Source organism: Protomyctophum parallelum (genome assembly GCF_964188405.1).
Source record: "Protomyctophum parallelum genome assembly, chromosome: 8".
In the NCBI taxonomy this organism is placed as follows: Eukaryota; Metazoa; Chordata; class Actinopteri; order Myctophiformes; family Myctophidae; genus Protomyctophum; species Protomyctophum parallelum.
Window position 1 is genome coordinate 15,392,034 of NC_139703.1, and position 16,995 is coordinate 15,409,028.

Sequence of the window (16,995 nt, forward strand, 5' to 3'; positions counted from 1 at the left end):
AATCCATATAATCAGTTTCGGATTCGTCATGTTTTGTTTCTTCACTTAGTCCACATATCAATGACTTCTCAGAGGTGTCCATTGGTTCATTGTGAGATGTATTAATATCATTTGACTGGCTGTCACTTCCTATTAAAGTTGATGCATCAGATGCATCAGACTCAGATGCCCAACTGTGTTCAGAATCAGATACATGTTCAGCTGTGTTTTGAGATGGATGCAAAGTAACTGAAATAGCTATGTCATTGTTTATAGCATCCGTGAGCTGTGCAATGTTTGTTTCTTTGAATTTGTTTGAATGCATGTCATTTGCATCATCTGGTTGGTGTAACTGGGCGACCACTTTAGCAGAACTATATGTTTTGACATGATCACTGACTTCCTCACTCTGAAATGGCTTCATTCCTTTGAGTTTGTTGTCATCATTGTTTCCATCAACATCCAGTGCTTCTTCACCTTTGGGGATTAAACATTCATCAGTACAGCTTGTTGTGGAGGGGGTGTCAAACTGAAACGAGTCTTCAGGAACATTGGATGAGAACGGGGAACTGTCATGCTCACTCGCTTGACTCATTTCATCCTGCCTCGTGTCAGCTATTGTAACGGTTGACATTTTCCTCTTCGATTCATCTTGAATAGTTTCTTCATCTTGTATGATCTCCCTTTGCTCCAAAATATTATCTTTACTCACCTCTCTAGTTTCACCTCTGAAAGGTTCCCTTTGTTTTAACAATATTTCTTGTGGATTTAACTGGTACTCTGGAGGCAGAATCACTGTGTCCATTTCGTTGCTGCACAATGTACTGCTTTGTTCATCATTATCTATGTTTTCAGGGCCTATTTTCTCTCTTAGGTTGCAGTTGAGTTGTTTATAATAGAGATCTGGCTGCTGTACAAAGTCATGTTCATGGTAGGAGGCTGATTCCATTTCAAGATTACTGAGAATTGAGTTTCTGCTTTTGTGAAACAGTTCTTTGCTTGGGGTATTGTCATAAACTTCCTCTCTCGTCTCACTGTATTGAGATGTATATGATTTCACATTGGAGTCCTTGACATCTTTCCTATCTTTAATCTTTCTACTAGACCCAAGCTTCCTTCTGTTTCCTGTGAAATTTGCTACAGGTTGGCTTCCAGCCTGAGAATAATTAGGTTCAGCAAAGTCAGCTACGGATTCATTACTTTCTTCTGCCACAGAATGTTCTACAGTTGAAAGACTTTGAGTTTTGAGAATCCCATCATCAGGATCAGACTTTTCCTTCTGGTTTGATGTCCTGCGCCGTGATGAGCCCATTCTTACTTTCCTTGATCTCTGGCCAGACATGATTCCTCTAATCTTCTCCTAAAAGAGGAACCATAACAAATGATAGCAAAATAGCAGCAATGTTAAGGCATGTGCAGTTTACCATGTCTGTAATGCTTGCTCATAAGGGTCCAAATCCTACCCGTAATTAATGCTTAATTATAATGATTAACACATACATTAATTTATCATGAATACATAATTCATTCCTGTTAATTAATGAGGTCACTGACTTAACCAAAGTTAATATCTATTAACAGTACATATGTATAGCATAGTAGTGAATATGTATAGTTTATTATGTATAGTGTATGTATAGTTTCATCATATAGATATTCCACTGTTACCTTCTTAGCTTACGCATGTTTCATGATAAATGCTTTTATGTGATGTATTCCCATGCTTTTGTTCTTGCTTAAATGTAAGTCGCTCTGGATTAAGTGCGTCTGCTAAATGCCTAAATTGTAAACTTTATATTAATACATTTGTTCCAAAACTTCCATGTGGTGCATTCATGTGTGTTAGGCTGACATCAGCCAAGTTGGATTGGCTCTCCGGGTGGTTTACAAAAACGAAATGCACCTCAGCAATTGCACACCCCACTTGGTCCTGTTTATCATTTACCTAATTATGCATATTTCTCAACATAAAATTAACATTAATCTTTTTTGCAGAATTTTTATATTTCATATACTAGGTATAAGGAAGGATTACTTTTCAATAATAAAATGGTCTATGGTCAATCCTTGCTCAATCCTCACAGCCGATCAGCAGGTGGAGCTGATCTATAAACCCACCATGTACAGTATGGTCCTTAACTAAAGATGTATTAACTTTGGTTAAGTGACTGAACAGTAATCTTGATGTACGATACACAAACGGAACAAGTTACCCCCAATTTGGGGTAAATTGATTATGCAACAAAGTTCACATGTTCCCATTCTATTGATTTATCTATTGATCTATAAACTTTATAGAATAGGATTTTGTCTGAATTGTCAAAATCATAAACAACTACCAGTGTTGGAAAAGGTACTCACGTTTTACTTAAGTAGAAATGTCAATACTGCAACATAGAAATACAAAATGTAGGCTACTTAAGTAAAAGTACAAAAGTATTGGCATCAAAATGTACTTAAAGGGCCCAGGCGGTGGCGTAACCGTCTGGGCACCCGACTGGTAGTCCAGTCGCAGTGTGCCGCGGGCTCGACTCCCGAGCCCGACACGGCCTTTACTGCATGTCTTCCCCCATCTCTCTCCCGTTTCCTGTCAGCCTACTGTCTGTCCCTTCAAAAAACCAATAAAAGGCGTAAGCCGCAAAAAAATATCTTAAAAGAAAAAAGAAAAAAAATACTTAAAGTACCAAAAGTAGTCATTATGCAGAATGTCCCATTTCAAGTTTTCAAATGTATAAAGATCTTTTGAAAATAGCAGATCTACAAGCTCACAATGCGTCACATCGTGAAGCATTGGGAGCATATAGATCAGCTATGTTCAAATGGCCGAAATGTTTATAGGGCTGAAATGTTTAATGTATGTTTTGTAATAATAATCAAAATCTACAAAGTATTAAACTAACTAAACAAAGTTTTCAAATAAAAGTAGTGGGGTAAAAGTACAATATTTCGATCAGAGATCTAGTGGAGTAGAAGTAAAAGTATTGGATATACTCAAGTTTCTCAAAATTCTACTACTACTGCAGTACTTAAGTAAATGTACTTAGTTACTTTACACCACTGGAAACTACATACTGTATGTAATATATAAAGCCATGCCCATGTGGTCTACAAACACACAGAAATATAGATTTTTTTTCTTTTCAAAAAAGCTAAAAGACTGCTCAACAGGACAACACTTTTGAGGTATTTCTTTTACTTTACCAGTGTTTCCAATTTTTAAAACTACTCCACATCTCAGAGGAAAATATTGTACTTTTTACTCTACTATACAATTATTTAACAACTTTAGTTACTTTGTAGATTTTGATTATCATTACAAAACATTAACACTTCAGTCTACAGCCCTGTGCATACTTTAAAATAAGTGAAAATAATCAATTGTAGATCTGAAGAGTTTTCTTTTATATATTTGGAAACTTGTGAAATGGGACATTCTGCTAAATGAGTACCTAATGTATATTATTATTATATTCATATTAATGTGAATACCTTTGTACTTTTTCTACATTGTGGTATTGGCACTTTTACTTTTAAGTACAAAATGTGAGTACTTCTTCCACCACTGTTGAAGTAAGGGAGCTGCATGTCAGTCACCCCTGCAAAATACCCAGTCAAGTGCTCCAACATTTTATTTAGGTAATCTCTTCTGTAGTGAACAGGTATTTTTCTACTTTGAATGTATCATTGATTTAATATACAGTAGTAGGCTATCCCAAACCCATAGTTGCGTATTCCACAATAGACAATAGTTTTTTTATTCGATTTGGATTCACCATTTTGGGGTGTATCATTGCACACTGCTCTCCCTTACACAATTCAATCAAATTAAATCATGAACATTTAACTCTGCAATAAAAAAGGGACAAATGTCAGGCTTACCACTAGAATCAGATGTCTTTTGATGATACATGCAGGTTGTCAACCTCCTACCTCAGCAGAATACCAACAAACTCTCCTCAAAACACAGTATGAGCTTCTGAATAGCAGTTTGTACAAGGGGAAGTTCCTTATGCTGAAATCATGTTGAATGTCTTCCTGTACGTTACTTGCAACTCTTAACACTTCCTGAAATTAGTCAATGAAGTGTGAAGCCATTTTTTCTATAGTAAAATTGCAGTATGCTTATGCTACAATTACTTGGTCAAACCTGTGCCTGCCTATAAATACATCTAGTATAAGTGGAATTGCATTATAAAGGGACTGCTATATAAAATACATTTCCAGCATTTGAACCTTTTCTCACTGTTGTGGGACCAACATTTGGAGCTCATGTGAGCTTGTTGCAATTTCCAATAACATTTAATATAAAGCAAAAACAGGAGGGAACCTAGTAGGCCTATAGAGACTGTGGGAATCCATGCAGTCACAGGATAATGTTTATTATCCACATGAACCCTGGTGCCCCTACTCTTTGTCCTCTGCATGTACCCATCCTAACAGGAGCAGTACGGGGTTAAAGGGCTGTACCATATCCACATGAACCCTGGTGCCCCTACTCTACTTTGTCCTCTGCATGTACCCATCCTAACAGGAGCAGTACGGGGTTAAAGGGCTGTACCATATCCACATGAACCCTGGTGCCCCTACTCTACTTTGTCCTCTGCATGTACCCATCCTAACAGGAGCAGTATGGGGTTAAAGGGCTGAACCCTGGTGCCCCTACTCTACTTTGTCCTCTGCATGTACCCATCCTAACAGGAGCAGTACGGGGTTAAAGGGCTGAACCCTGGTGCCCCTACTTTGTCCTCTGCATGTACCCATCCTAACAGGAGCAGTACGGGGTTAAAGGGCTGTACCGTGCCATGATGAAACTACAAAGGCAGGCAAGAAATAAAAATGTATTGCTCCATCTACTATACATTTATAATGCAAAATGTTCGACTTACATTGTACGGTGAAGAGGCTCAGAAGGGGCTCTGTAGCCTGATTCTAGTGGCTCCCGGTCGCTGCCCGCACAGAATACAAAACTCTGATGCTGGCATTCAAAGCAACCAAAGGTATGGCTCCCCCATATCTTGCAAGCATGATTGAACCCTACCCCCTTTAGATAGCACTTTTTAGACTTGGATAGCATTTGAAACAGAGATTTATAGCATGTTGTCGACAGCACAATAATTGCATTGTATGTAGTCATAGCACTTCATAGTACATATGTACAGCATAGTATATATATGTAGTGTCATTATATAGATATGTTCTAGTTATGTTCTTAGCTTACGCATGTTTCATGATAAATGCATTTTATATTTGTGATGTATTCCTATGCTTTTTTGTTCTCTTAATGTAAATCGCTCTGGATTAAGAGGGTCTGCTAAATGCCTAAATTGTTGCCTGTAGTTTTGTTTATATGCAATATACCTCAACCATAAAATCAATCTGCTTGTATGATCAATTTATTCTTAATTGTAACCCTGTGCACGGTTTTGGGGGTTATAAATGTATAGTATAAGTATAAGTGGAGGGCATCTACACATTACTAAAGTTACCATTTAAGGACCCTTAAGACCTCATGTGAAAACTAAATGCAATGCCTCAACTCCTACAATTCCAAGTGCTGGTCAATGTGGGTGGGGGACTGAAGGCGGCTGAGAACCACTGCTCTTAAAATAAATAGGGATAAGTCTGTAACAAAAACATATTTTCCATGCCCATCCTCATCAAAACCAGGAAATTACTCAAATTCCATAGGCTACTTGTGCAGGAACTCAGAGTGGTTCAAGTGGATCACTTGTTAGGGCCGATTCATACTCCTATTTTACCGCTGTTTCGGCGCTGTAGTGCCGAAATGATTTCGGCTCGTCAGAAATTTCAAGTAGCACCGAAGAGCCGACTTTAGGACGGTACCCACCCCACCCGAACCTCAAATGACGTCAAATTGTAGGCTCTACAGCGCCGAACCGACTTTTATTCGACTCTAAAAATAGGAGTATGAATCGGCCCTTAGATTATTACAGCTCATTGCGATTTACATTTTTTTTTCCAGTTAACCAACTGGGTAGTCAAACCTTTACCAGAGATTAAAACACTGAAGGAATCTGAAATGCAGGGTTTCCTAGAACAAATTTATTTAACAAGCATTGTGACACAATATTCAGCAAACCAATTAAAAATGAATAGCAGTAGCACCCTTTATGCAAACAATTAATGGGAAAATCTCAAATAAAGTCCGGCAAGCAACAGCACCACTGCATTTGCACTAGAACTGTCAAACTCGAAATATATGGGATAACTAAAGATAATCTAAATAAGAATACTACGATGTGAATGTATGCTTTGCTGATTTTTGTCATGCGTTATACCATCATAAAAATATGGATGACATTCAAACATGGGGGTTTTAAGAGACAATGACTCACATAAAACCAGAAAATAAAAATGGCAAGTTAACTTTTACAGGAACTAAAAAACAAAAATAAAACTTGAGCTACTGACAGTTGAATCCCAGTATTTCACTTCAAGACATGCAAGGCAAGACAGTATTCGCTTCACTTTCAGTTAGCTGACATTTTGAATAGAGAAAATAAAAGTTGAGGGTTGGGGGAAAACTTAAAAAAAACAAATCTTGCAATGGGATTTGACAAGAAAATATGACCATAGATCAATGGCCATTACAGTATATCTTGTCCAAAGTGGATGACACTTCAAAAGCTGAGGAACAGGAAAAACAGGACTGTATAAAAACCTTCACGACCGAAACATAATCCTGCGCCTGGACCCTCTGATGAATTCACTTTCGATCGTTAGACCTGGAACGACTGGAAAAGTAGTACAATTAAGATCAGTACCATAAAAACATACCAAAGGCAGTACTACCGGTACTACAAATTCAGGATGCTGACACATGACTCACCTCCTTGAGCGCGAGAAAGATCTTGAGGGTTTGTGGTTCCTCTCTTTGGAAAGAGACCTATCTCTCCGCCTGTCCCTTGAAACGGACCTGAAAACAAACGCAGATGAATATTAACACACTACAAGATGACAAGTCAGTGTTTAGGCAAAGTGGGAAATGTATAGGCTCACCTGCTGCGACTACGGCTGAAGCTCCTCCTCCTTGGTGATCTGAAGTATTAGACGAGGTAAAAAACAAAAAAGAAGAGTACATCAGATGACGGCGGCAAACACACCCCTCCTACACTAATGAACCCACTGGGATCCTTGAATCCTTACGCAAACATGATTACAGCATGTTATTTCTGTTAAATACAAAATCTGTGCTCGATGTTAAGGTTATGAAACATTGCATGGAATAAGTAAAAGCTGTGAAATTCTCATTCTGCTGCTACCTTGCTGTGAACTTTGGTGCGAGATGTATATATATATATAATAGATTTTGTCCAGCTACAACTAGTGTAATGCAACTACTGCTGATGGGTCAGGCTAGTGTTGTCCTGCACTTCTGGCTAGACACTTTAGGACATGCATGTCCAGCCTACCTGTAACGTGAGGCATATTAAACACCACCATTTGCTTCACACTGGTCCCAAACAGATACCATGCAAACCAAGGGCAGTTTTATTCAACATCTGTCTGAAATTCCACCACTGGTGTGTGCAGTTTAATAGTCTCATGTAGTCCGACAATCAGAGATCTCTGGCATTCGCCTACAGACACCGGTTTAAATCTAAAAAAATATGGGCGAGAACAGATGCCAACAAACCAACATCCACTGCTTTGAAAACAAATAACATCCTCATATTAACTCATTTTATGTTTAGGGCGACATTGGACAACCTTTTATAAAAGTCCTAGATCGCCTAGGACGACCCCTTAGTTTATAATGCATCCAGCATTGCTAGAATATTTTTTTCTGGTTCTTGGAGTCTCCATCGCCCGGCAACGGTTTGCTTCTGCGTTGGTGACAATTATTTTTCCTCCGTCCATACACTACATACTATCTTTAGCAACGATCTTTAGTGGAGTTTCTCGAAATTGAAGCTCAGATTGAGGTGATCATACAAAACATGTTTTAGCTCAATAAAAAATCCCTGCGACCTTGTGGTACCATATTAGCGCTTGTGATGAAAATGAAAGCATCTAGAGAGTGCCCCAGAAATGATTGCTTGTTTTGCGTCCAAAACTTGATATTAAACGTGGTGCTGGAAGAGTTAAGGGCTGCCCTAAAGTAATCGACGCATTGGTTCTTCAATGCAGTCTTTTTTTTATATATCTCTTCCTCCCAGTTGTACCCCCTACAGAGGTCTTAAACAGGGGGTTTTGGGACACCCAGGGGATCCTCTAACCACTTGAACCCTAGTATCCCCATTCTGGGAAGGAAACTTCGCCTAAAATAGCCATTCTCAAGTGCACAACGCGTCTCATTGCTTGTAAGATTGTACAGTTAATTTTTTCTGCAAGAGATTTGGTGTAAAAAGGGAAAAAAGTGGTTAAATGTCTGAAAATAGACATTAACAGAACACTAATAGCGCTGAAAATCTATTAAACAGTTTAATCACCAGACGGATCTCAGATTCTCTGGCCACATGAAACTAACTCTTTTCGAACTAGCACAGTCAATATGTGCAGTTTGGGAGCAGAAAAAATCATTTACCCTTTTTACTAACACCATAACTAGTGTACTTTATCTGGCTCAAGGGCACAATTTTCCCAGAAAGTGCTCAAACTGTTTGCTTAATGTCGAGCCATGGAAATGTACTCATGCGCATGTTTGAAACATTGTTTGTCTGTCATTTTTCCCCCCTATGCAGTTAAAAATTGGCAGCCAGCAGTTCCTTGACCACAAGTTGTGATCTCATGGATTTAAGTTTGGTAACTTATCTATGCGAAGGACCTCCAAAATTTCTTTAGTAGTGCAAGTTACACTACTGCTGAGGGGAAATGATCACGCAGCTGTGACAACTAGATAAAGCACAAACTACAAAGAGCAGGATAAAAGCAACTTACTATTTTGGGGGAATTGGACAAGATAGAAATGACGCAAGGAAGGCAGACTGATGGTGAGGGAGGTCGAATTGCAGAGAGGATTTGCCCCATGACGCAAATGTTGGAGATATGGAGTTGCCTGCTTGGCCGGAAAAGGTAGTTGTAGATTTTCCATGCCTTTTTTGGGAGGTAAGCCAAGGGCTGTTCCCGTAGATAGTTGTGTTCATAACAGAAAAGGTTAAGATGCTGATTGGTCGATAATGGGAGATGGGCTGCTGTCGATTGCGTTAAGGTTGGAGGAGGAGGAGGAGGATGCTGGGAACTGCATGGGCAGGAACCAATAGGTTGGTGGAACCTGACGACTGGCGGTGCGCCTGGGTCATGTGACAGCACCAGCCAAGCTGATTTGGTCACGCTGGTCAGCAGTCACATGATGCTGAAAGAGGACTAGTTGACTGGGGGTGGTGAGAAGCGTGGTGGTGACTCTGTAACGGGGTTCAGTTTTATTAATATAGATGCCATCTGAACTGAGCAATTAAAAAATAAAAAATCCTTCACAGCCGTACAAATCAAATTAATAATGTTTTGATGAATGAACTGCCATAGATGTTCCCTTAATGCAATTTCAAGAGAATTTCCATTTTAATACACATGCCCCAATATTGGTCATTTACAGTCAACCTATGAAATAAGATTACATTTGTAGGCCACGCATGTCTTTTTTTAAATGTATCTATGTACACAAAGGAGCTGCTATGGAGTCATTTACTTGGAAAATCTAAACTGGGCCACATTACGGTGCCCCAAATATTAATTTCCCCATTCATGTTTGGCAAGAATGACTAGTCTTGGAAAATAAAAGCAAACGTAGCTTTGATGGTTGACTGCATGAACTCATATCGGTATGCAGACTAAAAGAATAAATATTCTAGTTAAATTAAGTATAGTTATATGAACAGTTTTTTTCACCCATGAAAACAAATGTAGAAAGTGTTGTGCCCTGTTGGATTTGTAAAATGTTTTGCCCGTTCTTGCAGGCTGATTGATAAACCATCTATACCCAAAATACATTCAGAAAAGAGGGCGTGAAACATCTAATGCCCTCAGGGTTTTGTGTTTTAGCAATATTGCAACTTATTTCAAACAAAATGAACAAAGTGTGAGGGGAATTTGATATCATTAAGACCAATTGAAATTTGAATACAGGACAAATAACATGAATCTTTAGCATAAAAAAGCATACCGGCGTCTGACAGGAGGACTGCCGCGGCGACGGTCATCACGGCGGTCATCACGGGGGCGTCTACTACTACTCCCAAACGGAGGTGGCCCACGGCTTCTGGAGCGTTTCTCACCATTGGACAACTCAACGCGCACTCTGGAGCCACACATGGTTCTAAAGAAAAGGGTTCGGGAACATCATGAGTTGCAGTCTCCAAAATCCAGTGGTGGATAGTAACTAAGTGCATTTAAGTACAAGACAATTTAGAGGTGCTTTTACTTTACGGAAGCATTTCCAATTTTCTATACTTTTACTCCACATCTAAAATGTTGCACTAGTTACTACCAACAAGTTACTTTGTAGATTTAGATTAATTACTTTGTAGATTTAGATTATTACAAAACATGCATTAACCACTAGAGCCCTACTTATGCCATTTAAAAATAACCAAAGTAGATATATGTGGCATTTTCAAGATTTGGATACATTTGAAACCTGTAAAATATGTACTTTAAGTATATTTTGATGCCATTACTTTGGTACTTTTACCAATTAAATTTTGAATAACACAAGTAAGACGCGCAAACGCGGGAAGCGAACGCAGCTCGTGTGTGTGTGTGTGTGTGCTACAGCTGCGCCCTCTGGTGGCGGGCAGGTGGTGTCACAGCGGGACAGACACACAGACAGACACACAGACATGAGCAGCAGGGTCTCATAGTAAGTGGCTCACTGCGCTTAATAACACTAAGTATTGATACGTGTACTTAGTGTCACTGCAAAAATCAATGGGACACCCAACAGGAACACATGGAATATACTTAGAAGATTTACCTTCCATCCAGTTCTCTCACAGCATCAGTAGCATCTCTAGGATCCTCAAACTCTACAAAGGCGAAGCCTGGGGGATTCCGGGCAACCCATACGCTGCGCAGGGGACCATAGTAGCCAAATGACCTCTCCAACTCTGTCTTATTCCCATTATTTCCTAAATTCCCAACATACACTTTGCAGTCAAGGGGACAATCTCTACTAAGGGCAGGATCTAGGGGAGACAGAAGGGGAAAAAGGAAATGCAGTTTACACATGTAAATAGCAAATTTGAATACTGTAGTGGTAATTAATAAGAGGGGCATATTAAAGAGATGTCACTTTAAAAAAAAAAAACTGTAATTTTATTATCTACTCAGGCTTATGTGACCGTTTCCAAGTTGCTCGATTAGTATTTAGTTATTTGATATTCATTGTAGCTGGACGGCCCCTTCCTATACAAACCCATTATAACTTCAAACTCTATTTTAACCATGATAGATTCATGGAAAACACCACAAATAGTCCTAATATGAGGGGCTGTCTCTCTTCATTTCCAGTTTATTTATTTTTAATAATTATTTTGTAAAAGGCCGGAGGAGACCAAAACATTCAAAGCAATTATAAAAAAATAGATGAAATCAGTAAATGAAAAAGACAGCCCCCATACGTATTAAGACAATATCAGTCCCCAGAAAAAGGACAGGTGTTTTTGATGAATATATAATGGTTAAAAAAGAGTTTGAAGTTATGAGTTTCTATAGGAAGGGGGCAGGGCAGCTGAAATGAATATCAAAATACTGAATCAAGCAACTAAAAAACTGTCTGGGGTGTTCACATCAGCCTGAATAGACGATAAAAAGTGAAATATCCATTTAACTGTAGGACCTTTCTGTGAAGGAAATTTGGATTGAAACAACTAAAAATGAAACAATTGAATGTAAAGACGGCTTCACCATAAAACCGTTTTTTAAAGAGCTGTTAACACATCAACATACCTCCCATTTCAGCTGACCTGGGTATCGCTTGGAGTTGTACTGTGAATTATACACAAGAGGAAAAGGAGGACAATTAGGCTGCAGCAAGACAATGGAAAGTAATCTCAGAACAATCAGTATATGAATCAATATCAGAAGAGATGAAGGGAAATGACCACATCAACGATTAATTATATTACGGTTTGCCTTCAAATGTCCCGATGAATTGAATACACTTAATAGAAACAAGCCCTAATGGGTTATTTGGGTTATCCAGTTAGCATTCTTTTGTGTAAATAAATATGTGCCACCGTGCCTTTTATTTATTTGCAAACTAAATTAAATCAACCTTGTAAACGAGTGGAATCGTTCTTGGACATAGTATTAAATCAATCAACCTTGTAAACGAGTGGAATCGTTCTTGGTCACAACAATCGAAACCAACGCCTGAATAAGGGTGAAGGCCCATCCCCCACATTGACTCGAGGCTCTCCTACGCTTGGTGGAGCACTACGTCTGGTTTCAGCTAGTAGCTAGGCCCGATTCTCCCAAAAGCACAAGAATTGTCGGTAACCACAGACAGCTCTAGTGTAACCAATCGAACTTGGAACTCGAAGCTACACATGTATGCATTAACTTAAGCTGCAGTTACTTAGCATCTACCTGTATGTTAGCCATCAAGCTAGTTGCCAACAACCGTGTTAGCGTAGCAGCTATGTAATCTACGTTGTCAACATTTTGTAGCCTAATGTTGCTAGTAATTACAATAAAATGCCATAAAACTAACGCTAATCGTTATACGCGTTGACAGCCAAGACGTCTAAAAACATTAAACAACATTAAAACAACAATGTTGTTGGTTTATATGTTGATTAGCTAACTAAATTAGCTGATGTAGCTAAGACGGTGTGGTTGTTCAAGGCCTACTCCAATAATATAACGACAGCCATTAGCTAACATATCGTTATCCTAGAGAAGTTGGCTCAGGCTGTACTACTAAACTAACCTGAAATGTTTCAGAGAGGCAACCTGGCGTACATTTTATTTACAAATATATAAATACGTTACCTGTAATGGACACCCGACCCGACCAACCGTCTCCTGAACCTAGCGAGTCTTCTTTGAGAGGGAAAGAAGAAGCGTCTGCGTTCCCATTATCACCTTCTTCTGCTTGTTCCGGTGGATTACACACCAACATGCAACCGCACAGCGCCACCCAGTGTTCCGCTAGGTGAATGCACAGCAAGAGTCAGTGGTGGGTGAAGCATAGACATATACCTGTAGAAATACCCAGATATTTTAAGTTAAGTAAGATGTGTTTACTTATGTAAACTTAAGTAAAAGTAAATATCACACTATACAAATAATCTGTTACAAGTAAAATACCTGTATTCAAAATGTTACTTGAGTTAAAGTCCAAAAGTATTGCCATCAAAATATACCAAATGTAAAAGTACTAAAATGTTTGAAATACCTAAAATAGGGCTGAACTGTGGGTTTATAATATAATGTAATTTGCCTCTGAGATAGGCTATGGTGGGATAGATGTAAAAGTAGGCTATTGAATTGAAAATTGAAAATCCCTAAAACTGTAGCCTACTTAAGTACAGTAGCCTACTTGCGTAAATGTAGTCCTACTTAGTTACTTTACACCACTGCCAAGAGTTATATCCTCCTAGCTGGGTGGGTTATTAATTATTATCAGTATTATTTAGTATATCCCTGCTGTGAGTGGGCGCATCCTGCTATTTAATTGAACGAACTTGCTGGCTCTCGCATTGAAATGACCAGCACAAACTAATACGATTGCTAGTGGTCCTCAAAGTTTGTGCCATGGCGCAAGTCCATGGGTGCCACAGAATCTTGATGCTTTGATAATTCATTGTGATTATATGGGGATATATTTTAATTAGTGACATTTTATTTTCCATTTACAGAGTTAGGCAGGTGTGATGTTTTGTGACGGGGAGCTGGGTCAGTAAAGAGTAGGGGGATGGTTTTAAGAGGTTTTTGACATGGGGATTGATTGATTGAAGTATTTATTAACAGATTGGAGAATTACAGTACATCTCAAGCACAACTCAATACAAAACTGGTAACTGTGGACGACACTGTAAAGAATTAAACTTGTTTACAAACATTTCGAGACGTACAAATATACACCTACTATATAGCCAAAAACAGGAAATCATCATAGAGGGGGAAAAACATACATTTAATGGGCTCCATTTTCGTCACCACTAAACCCCTTATCCCTAAACTTCTTTGCCTTTTTACTATTTTGCTAAACATTTTTGAATAGTTAAAATAGGCAGTGTCAATGTAGATTGGCTAGTTGAACTATTCAAAAATGTTTTTCAAAATCGTAAAAAAAGGCAAAGAAGTTTCGGGATAAGGGGTTTAGCGGTGACGAAAATGGAGGGATAAAAGGGTGGGTTAGGGTTGGGATTCAGATTTTACAGGGGCCAGTTTTGAATTGCAGCCGTCCGTAGTTGTCCTTTGAGAGCGGTTCGGAAGGACTCAAGGGATTCGCATATCTTAATGACTGTTGGTAGGTCGTTAACATAACCTAATTTATCCTCTGTAGTTCCAGAGCCTCCAGGTCCTTTGTTAACCACATCCACAGGCTGTGGGTATTCAGTGGGAGTCTTGAGTATGTTGTCTGGGCGTCGGTTTATGTATTTTGTTGTATTGTTGTCATTTTGCTATATTTTGTATAATGTAAATTAATTTGTATTGAGGGGTAACCAGATGTTTTATGTGATCTATTGTAGGAGGACAACTAACCCACAAAACCTACAAAAACCTTTCATTGTTTTTCCCACCCTGCCATATTGTATTTGAGACTGGGTTTTACCAGCTTGTTGCACGCATCCGCCTGGGTGACGGCAGACTGATGGGCGAGCGCTGGTGCTTTGGCATGGGGGGTCAGATCAACATATGGAATGAATTGTGTACTGGCCATATATAGCGCTCAAGACGCGGTCTTGAGTGTACCAGGTTTGATGAGGTCAGATCAACATATGGAATGTCAGAACATGAAGGACGGGTGGGGAGGGATCAACATATATGGAATGTCAGAACAGGTCATCTCCATATATGATATATAAGAGTTTGAAATTTGAGGTCAGATGTAGAGTTGCTGTAGATGATGTCACGTGATGTCACAAGGCATGACTGACGGGAAATGCACGTTTTCATAGTAAATGCAACTTGCGGTCGCAACTACTACTACTACTAATCATAATCACAACCACAACCACAACCACAACCACAATCATAATCATAATCATACTAGTACTAGTACTAATAATTATATTAATCATACATTTATCCAAAGTGTTGGGACACTGTTTTGGAACATTAGGGCTGGACTACTCTGAACAAGAGTTCAGAACTTCTTGTTCTACAGGGCAAAAGTTCAGGGATAAAAGGGATGAGGCGATTACAGGGCTGTACATAACATAGATGACTCGAACACAAACAAAGAGCATTATGTTGCACTGCTTTATTTTAGTCACAGTGTGTATGATTTTGTGAGAGCGACTGCTCGTCAACATCCAGAGCCCTTGCAGCCCTATGCCATTAGTAAATAAAACACATTTTTAGGAACTAGCTTTCTTAGTCTCCCCCACTGTCTGAAGATTCTCTTTTTAGCTGCTTAAACCTGCTTTTTATGCATCCACTCAGGGCAGTGTTTTTCAATCAGATTAGTATGGCACATTCTGTTCTGTTTCACTTCCTGATGACTGTAGACCGTATCCTTGAATGAACTCTCCCTTGCGCTTCTGGTTACACTTCAATGCTGTTTCCCAAACAATGGGCCGGGACCCTTTTGTTGCTTGAAGACACATTTTTATGGGTCATAAATATCCCTTTTCCCCCTACAATAAAAATAAATTAAATAATAATAATAATTCAAATGATTTAAAAAGATTGTGAAGTAGTGAAAATATCAAAGTAAAGTAAATCTGTGAAAATCACAATGTGTTAATTACTTCGCAACCCGGTGTGAACTTTTAGATGGTTTATTTTTTTACATTAATTACATTTCTATTTTGGGTCTTGAGCTAATACGTTTGTGAACCACTGCACTACAACAGTAATTCACACAGGCAGACAGAGACTTACAACTGCCTCATAGAATTTGGTTGACAAACAGAAAATATTGCACATAAATTCAATTGTCTGTTTGTTTATTGTTGTTGTTTTTGGTGCGCTCGTTACAGTTTTCTCTATCATTCTAAAGATTACAGCACACTAAGCTACACAATAACATCCTCAGTGTTTATTTATCCATTTGTAACTATAACCAAATGGTTACAAAGGGCCCGGCCCATTTGATTACACTTGTAATAGAGTTGATCAGGATTTTACTGTTTTGTGAGCGTTTTCCAAAAATAAAACATTCAGTGGGATTGCTACTCAGGTAAAAGCTTCTATTTTGAAACATTTCATGATGAGAAACAAGGCATTGTGATGACACATAAATAGTAAATACCTAAAGGTTTAATAGTTCACAAAAGCATGTGTCAAGCAATGTGTTGCTGACACAGGAGACATGTAATACGATAGCAGCATGTAACACAATATATTAAATGGGTACTGCATGTTTCTAAAGTAAAAGAAAGAAAACTGATCCCAAAAGTAAATTCACATAGCTTCAGTTATGGATTTTTGAACTTAAACAATTCTTACAGCTAGAAACAAGCAAAGCACTCCAAAATGAATGTGAGACTGAGGTTTCCAGTGTTCTTTGGTTCTTAGCTTCGGGAGAGAGTTGTCCGTGTTCACAATAATGATTGTGCACTTAGATCACAGGAATAATACAGTGAATGCTGGTTTGAATATTAATAAAGCGACACGTGTATAAATATAGCAAGAGGCTCATGCCAAAGACTCTTGCTGTCTAATTGGTGCCTTGAAAGACAATAGTCATTTCCACATCACATGTGCTATCACCGTTATGCTGTAATTAACAGGTACATCATGTTCCATTCTAGAACTGCTGGCTAACCGCCAGTGTTTAGTGATTAAGCAGCTAGTCACCTCCCCTGGGTGTGGAATTGTGTCTACAGCAGAAACCATTATAACCACTTGAACCTTATCCATTGTCTATATCTACATCTC

The 16,995-nt window shown here is 38.8% G+C and overlaps 1 protein-coding gene across 2 annotated transcripts; it reads right to left on the reverse strand.

Annotated features, from left to right (window-relative positions):
• Positions 1 to 6,020: 6,020 nt before the first annotated feature.
• On the reverse strand, positions 6,021 to 13,022 carry srsf3a (serine and arginine rich splicing factor 3a). 2 transcript variants are annotated; one of them, XM_083771801.1, is made up of 7 exons: positions 12,934 to 13,022; positions 11,887 to 11,925; positions 10,913 to 11,123; positions 10,103 to 10,255; positions 7,000 to 7,038; positions 6,830 to 6,916; positions 6,021 to 6,734 (listed from the first exon to the last, which is right to left on the reverse strand). In XM_083771801.1, exons 2-7 carry the CDS (start codon positions 11,891 to 11,893, stop codon positions 6,707 to 6,709), a joined length of 525 nt encoding a protein of 174 aa, XP_083627927.1. In that variant the 5' UTR covers positions 11,894 to 11,925; positions 12,934 to 13,022; the 3' UTR covers positions 6,021 to 6,706. The 2 variants fall into 2 exon arrangements, 1 of the variants encoding a protein (XP_083627927.1); XR_014569666.1 differs by lacking the exon at positions 6,021 to 6,734 and adding an exon at positions 8,881 to 9,344.
• Positions 13,023 to 16,995: the final 3,973 nt, after the last annotated feature.